Genomic DNA, 8,327 nt, shown 5'->3' with positions numbered 1-8,327 from the left:
ATACCTCTTAGTGGAGGTGTTCGACATTTACATACTCCTGACTGGACCTCAGTACTGTGGATGCAGCTGGAGATGGGGATCTTAGAGACAACATTCTCTAAATGAAGGAGCTGAAACCCTCCAAGTGAAAAGATTACCAAGGAATTGGAGAGTGAGCCAGGAGGGAGATGGACAACAGAATTGTGAGAAATGTCTAAATTTTTCCATTTTGATGAACTGGGCATGGTCAGTGTTAAGGAACATAATCAAGAGAATGCCAAATCATTGTGTCCAAGGGGAAAGGGAATATTGAAAGGGAGTGGCTGGTGAACCATAATTGCATAACTGCTTGGGGGATTAGGGCCTTAGAGTTAGTGTCTGGATTGCCTAGAAGGAATTGGCTATAAGAAAAGTTAAGGGCATTTGTGATGAGGGAGCCTCTTTTGTGTGTGTGTTTTCTTTTTATTTATTTATTTTTGGCTGTTCTGGGTCTTTGTTGCTGCGAGAGGGCTTTCTCTAGTCTCAGCAAGCAGGGGCTACTCTTCCTTGCAGAGCTCGGGCTCTAGGCACCCGGTTTCAGTAGTTGCAGCTTGAAGGCTCTAGAGTGCAGGTTCAGTAGCTGCTGTGCCTGTGAGCTTAGCTGCTTCTTGGCATGTGGAATTTTTCTGGACCAGGGATCAAACCTGCGTCCCCTCCGTTGGCAGGCGGATTCTTTTCCACTGTACCACAAGGGAAGTTCTGTGCTTTCTGACAGATGAACAGAGGAGAAAATTGGTTGTGTACCTGGTCCTTAGGTTGACAGTCAAGATTCCAAATCCTCATTTCTTCTTTATACTGATAATGTGTACTTAGAGGGGCTTCCCAGGTGGCTCAGCAGTAAAGAATTCACCTGCCCACGCACGAGATTCAAGAGAGGCAGAATTGATCCTCAGAGGAGGAAATGGCAACTCATAGCAGTATTCTTGCCTGAAAAAATCTCATGAACAGAGGAGCCTGGTGGGCTACAGTCCACAGGATTGCAAAGAGTCATATATAACTGAGTGAGCACGCAGGCACTCAGAACCCAAGGCTTCTTTCTTTTGAAATCTCAGGTTACTGCCAGGCTTTGTTTTACAGAGTAAGATCAGGGGAACTTATTATTTTTTCTCCTCCACAGTTTCCCAGTTTTTTAGTTCCTTCTGGTTTCGTGTTTTGGGTTAGATTCTTAGAGTTGAATTCCATTGACAATAAATATGTAGATCACCTCTGAGAGCTTAGTGTCAGAGGCTCTAGAGGGAAGAAAAAGGAGAAGGGGGTAGGGCAGGCAGGGAAATGAGACTTTAACTCTATTGTATTTTACACACAAAGGCCTGTTTGCAAACTACAATGTAAATTAAGACTTTAACAGCAGAGGATTTATCTTCACTTTAAAATCTGGGATTACACCAGGCAGATACCACTGGTATAAATTCAAGTAGGACTGACTGCCTCCCAGCAATGCAAATTAGCTTATCACTTTTGTTTGCTTGTTTGATTTTTCTTCAACATTTTTAAGTGATAATAATTTACAAAAGCTATGAAATGTTTACTTTTGGCTCTACAACTGTTAGAACAATTCTACCTGCCAAATGGGGGTTGTTGTTGTTCAGTGGCTAAGAAGTGTCCCACTCTTGGCGACCCTGTGGAGGGCAGCAGGCCAGGCTTTCCTGTCCTTCACTATCCCAGAATTTGTTCAAACTCATGTCCACTGGGTTGGTGATACCATCCAACCATCTGCCAAAGGTAGGGTGGCTGGCGGTGGGGGAAACCTGAAGGAATCCAGATCCATCAGTGAGGTAAAAAATTAGGAAGTTAGGGTTTTAATCTATGAACTAGCTATGTTACTTTAGGTAGGTTGCTTAATAGATGTCTATGCTTCAATTTTTTTCACTGGGGAAATGGTGATTTAAAAAATACTGGTTCTGCTTTATCTCATAGAATTATTTTTCAGGTTGTGAAAGTATTTTCTCTTTAAGTTATAAACATTAGATAAATTCCAGGCATACTGTTACGTAAGCAACTAGAGAACTACTGAAGCCAGTCTGGGGTCAGGATGGGGAGGTGAAGCAGGAACTGGGATTTGGGAAATCTGGATGTAGAAAGTAGGATTATTGGGGATTGGTAGAAAGCTTTTTCTTCCGCTCAAGAATGAATGACGCCAATTAGAGAGCAAGCTAGAAAGAGAAAAAAAAAAGTTTGTGAATGTTTCATACAGCACTTCTGATGCTGCTCTGAAATAACTGCTAGGGTAAATAAATTCCTTATATATTGACTAACAAAGAGGTGCTCAAATTTGTATATCTGATGCCCATTACTTCCTTGCTCTCTGACTTTTGTTGCCATGACTTCAACAGCAATTTAATGTAACTAAAAATGCTCTAGTTCTGCTCCGTGCAGGCTCTAAATCTCTAGCTTCAACACTTTCTTTTGTCCACCCAAACACTGAGCGATCTGATGCTTAGACTAGGAAGTCTGAATATGGAGTCAGATAGTAAGAAATCAGGGTTCTAGATACTGGAAACGATCACTTCAATACATCACCAAGCCACGTATCAACAAACTTAACCACAAAGGGTTCCAAGCTGAAGTAACCAGTTATCATTGAAGCTTTGCCAGCTAACATGACTGTTCCTCAGTTTTCTCACCTGTTAAGCAAGAAGCCGGATCAGATTCTCTCTAAGGTTACTTTCTGCTATGAAGCACTATTACTCTAAATAAGAGTTTGGAGAAAATGACAAAACGTGTCCTCATAGCTCGATAAACCGAAACAATACAGAAAGTGAAAATGTCTCCTTTTAGACCAGTCTTGTTGTGCCAAGTAGAGAGAAACAGGGGGAAAACACAGAACAAAACCCTCCAAAAAGAGAAAACACACACACACACTCGTGGAACCCTTGTTCAGTTTTACATAGTCATGTTCAAGAAACACTGCTGGAGATGTACTATGTCCAAGACACTTTTAGGTTGTTACTGTTCAGTTTTAAAATGATAATTATTACTTTTCCAGCCACTCTTAGAGCTGAATTGGTGCATAATATCACCTTGGGTGGGCATAAAATTAAACCCAAGGTCAAGGGAGACAGTCTACAAATAGACCAAAAATAAAACGCAAGAGATATCATTAGAAGATTTGGCAAAAAAAAAAAAAAAAAAAAGCCAAGATGTTGCACAAAGATCAAAGGCTAAAAAAGAGAAATATGTTTAGCTAATTCTGGGCTTTTGAGTATTTCATGTGCTTGCGAGGCCCGTCCATCCATCCACACCACACTTCTCAGCCATGCTATTCTAAACCGATGACAAGTCCAGCTTTAGCGCGGACAGGGCGCAGAGCGCGGATCCCACACAATTCCACAATCCCAGACCCCGCTGCCAACTCTCCTCTCTGGGAAGCAAGGAAGCGTTTCCCCTAGGGTGATTGTAAAATAAAACAGCCTCTCCAATCTCTCCGTCCAATAAGAGAAACGTTGGTCCAAATAAATATAGACATAAATGCATACATACAAGGAAAAGGGTAGGGAGAGGGGAAAAGGAAGTTCTTTTCCTTTCTTTTTAAATTTCCCGCATCCCTTTTCCTCCCCGCCTCTCCACGCCGGCTCCACTTCAGGCAGCAGCTGGGGAGACGAGGAGACCGGGAAACGCACTGCAAGGCGGTCGGGGAGAGAGTATTTTGGAAGTAGGCGGGACTGGCTGGATGAATAACTCGGTGTCCGATTTTTCCTGCCTTCGGTAGCAGTTCCTCCTCCGCTTCGTTATTCCTCTGCACACGCGGCTGGGCCCTCGGCCCTCGATTGCTCCGGCCTATCACCCTGGGATGCCGCCTGCCGCCGCCACCGCCGCGGCTGCGGGGCTTGTGGGATCCGCGGCGGAGTCGGAGCCGGAGCCCCAGCCGCGGCGGGAGCCGTGGCCTGAGAGTTAGGGGGCGGGCAGGGTCCATTCCTGGGGAGGGTGCTGAAGACTGGCGGGCGAGAACGCGGGGCCACCGCCCTCCCCGCAGGCTGAGGGAGTGGACATTAGGAGCCCCTGAGCGGCGGCGGCGGCGGCGGGAGCCGGTCAAAGGGGGCGGCCCCTGGCGGCGACGCCCCCAGCCCAGCCCTGCCCGGCCCCGCTCCATCCCCAGCCCCGGCCCGATCGGCCCGCGGGAGACGCCGGCGGGGGCACAGGAAGGCAGCTCCGAGGGGGCCGGCGGGCGAGCCGCCTCTCCCGGGTCTTTCCGCGTCCCTCCCGGGAGGGACCCACACCTGAGCCCGGACCCACCCCCCGGCCCGGGGCCACGCTGGATCCGCCTCCCGGCCTGGGTCCCGCCCGCCGGCTACAGGTGGGCTGCAGCGCCCGAGCCGCGGGCTGTGGGCGGCGGGGAAGGAGGTGAGCCGCGTCCGCGCCGGCTGCCGCTCTGGTCCTTGCCCCCGCTGCTGCGCTCTCCGCCTCCCCTTTCCGCAGGCAGGGCGCGGAGCCGCGCGCCCGCCCCGCCGCCGCCGCCTTGTCCCTCTGGGGCACCATGGAGCTCTCCCTGTCGTCCGGAGGAGCCGCGGAGGCGCTGTCCTGGCCGGAGATGTTCCCGGGACTGGAGTCCGACTCGCCGCTCCCCCCGGAGGAGCTGGAAGCGGTTGTCCCGGTCAGTGGGGCTATGGCCGGTGGCATGTTGGATCGGATCCTTCTGGAGTCCGTGTGCCAGCAACAGAGCTGGGTCCGCGTGTACGGTAAGGACCTAAGGCCGTCTTAGAGGCTGATGTTTCTTATCTTTGCTCAGGCAGAAATGCATTCCCCAGGTCTCAGTCTCTTCCCTTCTCAGACCCCATCCATCCTAGGTCCGTTTCCCACATCCCTTTTTGTTCTGGAGTTGCATTTCTGACAAGTTTCTCCAGACTAGTACTTGAGGAGAGAGATGTGACTCAGTATGGTATTTGGACCTTTTCAGGTACCTGCAGTAAGTTTAAGGTGGAGTTGGGATATGAAGCCTTAATTTTCAGGTGGTTACTTCAAGGGAGGTGTCAGCCAATCTTCAAGAAGAAGACACCAGGAAATCAATCAGTCTTGAGCAAGGGAAGACTGCAAACCAAGATATTATGAAAAAGCTTAGTGGAGGTTAAGATAATAAAGTAAAAATCAAAAGTATTTATTTGGCGGGGGGGAAACAGTCTTACTTCTATAACCTCTTTCTGATCCTTACTCTCCAAAGGCAAGCACTTAGTCCAAGGGGTGTGGATTGTTTCAGATTGCACTATTGTTTCTGGTGCTCTTTGTAAAGTGACTGGATTGCTACTCAGCAAGTTAAAAAGTGATGAACACACTAAAACTTTCCCTTTCTGCATTCCTAGTAACCACCTCTTTAATTAAAACTGAATGATGAGATTCTATAAGGGCAAGCCTTGTGGCAGCGTTTAAGCCATGCTGGTTTTGAAAACCTGTAGCCCGAAGATTTATAGCCTGGCATTCAGGACTGAGCTGTGGCTTTCCAAATCATTGAAACGTCAAGGTGTTTATCACTTAGCTCACAGGGATATAAAAGACATTAGTCATGGGGCTGAGTATAAGATGGCAAACTTGAAGCACCTGAGATCAACACAAGTTTAAGGTGTTATCCTGCAGTCATGTGCATCTAAGCCTATAGTGATCAATTACTTTATGTGTTTTTGGCTTTTTTTCCCATCCTGAGCAGGTTATGTGTTTATTATTCAGGAGTGACAGTGACTTTGAAATTGTCTTTCTGGATAGTTTAGTTGATTTCAAGACTTTGTCTATCATTATCAGAGAGATCATAGAACTAGGAGTCCAGAGATATGAATTTTTGTCTCAGTTCTGCCGCTGTGTCTATGTGATTTGGAGCAGATCAGATCACTTTTTTGACCTCTGATTCCTCCTCTGTAAAATGAGTGGATTGGATTAAATAATCTCTTAATGGTCCTTGCAGTTCTAAAAATCCAGCAGTTTTTATAGCCAGTTTTTAAAGGATTTATGTATGCAGCACTTTGTATTTTGCTGGCTGTTTGTAAATGTTTCTTGATGTTATTTTAGTTAACTGAAAGAATTAAAGCAAAGAAGTGGGAGATGATGCAAGGTCATCCAGTTCATTCTCAGCAGATTAAAAACTTTAGTGCCTGATTTTTCATTCACCTGCTAGTCCTACTTAGCCAATGGTTTATAACAATGGTTGGTGAAAATCTGAAGTTGAGCTTGAATTAGAGTATATTGAGGTTACAGCTTTTTCCTATTCTGTCCTATCTTTTCTTATATACTTCTTTTGCATATTGTTTTTTTGTATGAAGTTAGCTTTGTTACTGCAAGAATATGTATATATGACAATTCAGTATTTCTGTCTGGGTTTTCTAGACCTAGTGTTAGCTAAGTACTTTGAATGTAACCCATAAAATGAATGTGCTTGTTTTCGTAGTCCATTCCTAGGCCTAGGTTTGTGTGTGTGTATATATATGTGTGTGTATGTATGTGTTTTTTCTTAAATATATGCGCTGTGTTTATTTGCTCAGTTGTGTCCGACTCTTTGCGATCCCATGTACTGTAGCCTGCAAGAATACTGAGTGTGTTGCCATGACCTCCTCCAGGGGATCTTCCCAACTCAGGGATCAAACCCAGGTCTCCTGCATTGCAGGTGGAATCTTTACCATCTGAGCCACCAGGGAAGCCCTCTTAACTATATACATGTATATTCTCTCTCACAAACACATATAATGTGCATTTCAGAGTTAATTTGCAGACTTTCTACTGCATTGTAGCTTTTTTGTCTTCCGTATCAATTAACCAGAAATAGTTTTTATTTACTATTTAGTACTGCTACTTTCCTTCCTCTAAGGCAGCTCATCCTGGATACTACTTTACTGTCTTTAGTTTGATGTAAATATTCTAAAACTATCTTAATGACTCTTGACTTTTCTATATCCTCGGCTAGTTTTTAAGTCGCCTATTGTACAGCTCTTAGAAAAGCTTTGATGCAAAAATAATAGAATGTAGAAAATCAATTTGGAAAAGTTTGTTTTGATTTTCTTGTGTGTTTGTTTTGTGTGTTCAAAATCCTGATTGTTTTGGAACATCAAGGTTCTTTTACACAAACTTTGATGAATGTATTCAAATGCTTTTTAAAGAAATCCAGAAACTAGAGTATGCAGCTGGGGGTTGTGAACCTGGGTTTTCATTCTGGCTTTGCCACAAATTGTTGTCTAACTTTGGGAAAGTAATTTTAAGTCCGTGTGCTTAGGTTTCTACATAAAATGTGGAGTCTGGAGTAATTGGTATCTATGGTATATTTTAGCTTTAAAGTTCTCTGATTCTATGGCCTGCCCTATTATTTTACCTACAACTTCGTCTCCCACTTCCAGCCTGACTTGAGGCCAGGCATCAAGCAATCCTTTAACGCATTTAAATCATGACTGTCGGGTTTCTGGGGAGCACTTTTATCAAAAGATCAATGAACTGAGTTTTGAAAGAAGGAATGTTGAGGGCAAATGTATATTTGTCTGGAATGTTTTCACAAGATAGGAAGGTGGGGATGGAGGTCTCAGATCCAGCTCATTTAGTTTTGAGACCTGACCTAAAATAGCCATGTGGGCTTTAAAGATAGGTTTTAAAGTAAAGAGCTGTATGTATTAAGTGCTGTTGGCTTCTGGTTATGGCTCACATCCTCTGCAATATACTTATGTTTGAAATCAGTATGCAAACAGAAATAGAACTACCCCCTCCCCCTCAGATATCTTAACAGAAACTTTTATCTATTTATTTACACAAACTTTTAAAAACAATATTTTATTAGTTTTCCTCGCAAAATTTGAAGACTGGACACCGTTTTGAGTTTGCTGCTGATAGGTCTGGCTCTTTGGTAGATAATACTTATATCTAGAGTTTTGTGTGTTGTCATGAGTGGAAACTTTTGGAATATGTTCAGAGCTTTATAATACGTGGGTCTATATTTAGAACACAAACAAATGCTCATCTTTAAGACAGGACTAAGAGAAAATCATGCTATTCTTCGTTTTCTTTTAGCTGTAAAATGTTTTGTTTGCCTTCTTCCAGTGTTATTGTAAGTTGTGCCCATGCCCGTCAAGACTATAAAATTTTTGACACCAGAGAGTCTGTCTTGTTGATCTTTGTATTCCTGTCTTGCCACTCCCTTCATTGTCACAGTGTCTAGCAGATTGATGCCTCCCCCATGGTAAGTCAGTGTCTGTTGAATGTTGATCCATCTGTCCTTTGACCATCCAGATCTCAACCTGACTGACTGTATGGGTGGTAGAGTAGCTTAAACAAAGGCATGCCACAAACAGCTAAATATGGATGCAGAATCCAACAGCATCAAATGCAGAACATTTTTCAGATATTTATAG

General features: G+C 44.3%; 1 protein-coding gene across 5 annotated transcripts in view; it reads left to right on the top strand.

Moving 5' to 3' along the window:
- The first annotated feature begins 3,792 nt into the window (after positions 1-3,792).
- The window catches only part of RASAL2 (RAS protein activator like 2), a 384,725-nt gene continuing 380,190 nt past the window's right edge, over positions 3,793-8,327 (top strand). For 4 of the 5 annotated variants that reach the window (XM_081485993.1, XM_081485991.1, XM_081485989.1 and 1 more), the window contains exon 1: positions 4,341-4,694. In XM_081485993.1, the coding sequence (XP_081342119.1) occupies positions 4,493-4,694 (202 nt within the window). In that variant the 5' untranslated portion in view covers positions 4,341-4,492. Of the gene's footprint in view, positions 4,313-4,340; positions 4,695-8,327 lie in introns of those variants that run through there. The other variant, XM_081485990.1, reaches the window with a different exon arrangement.

This window comes from Giraffa tippelskirchi, chromosome 5 (genome assembly GCF_054371585.1).
Source record: "Giraffa tippelskirchi isolate mGirTip1 chromosome 5, T2T-mGirTip1v1.2.pri, whole genome shotgun sequence".
NCBI classification, from domain to species: Eukaryota; Metazoa; Chordata; class Mammalia; order Artiodactyla; family Giraffidae; genus Giraffa; species Giraffa tippelskirchi.
The sequence above is the reverse complement of the archived record's forward strand: the minus strand, read 5'-3'. Positions and strand labels throughout refer to the sequence as shown.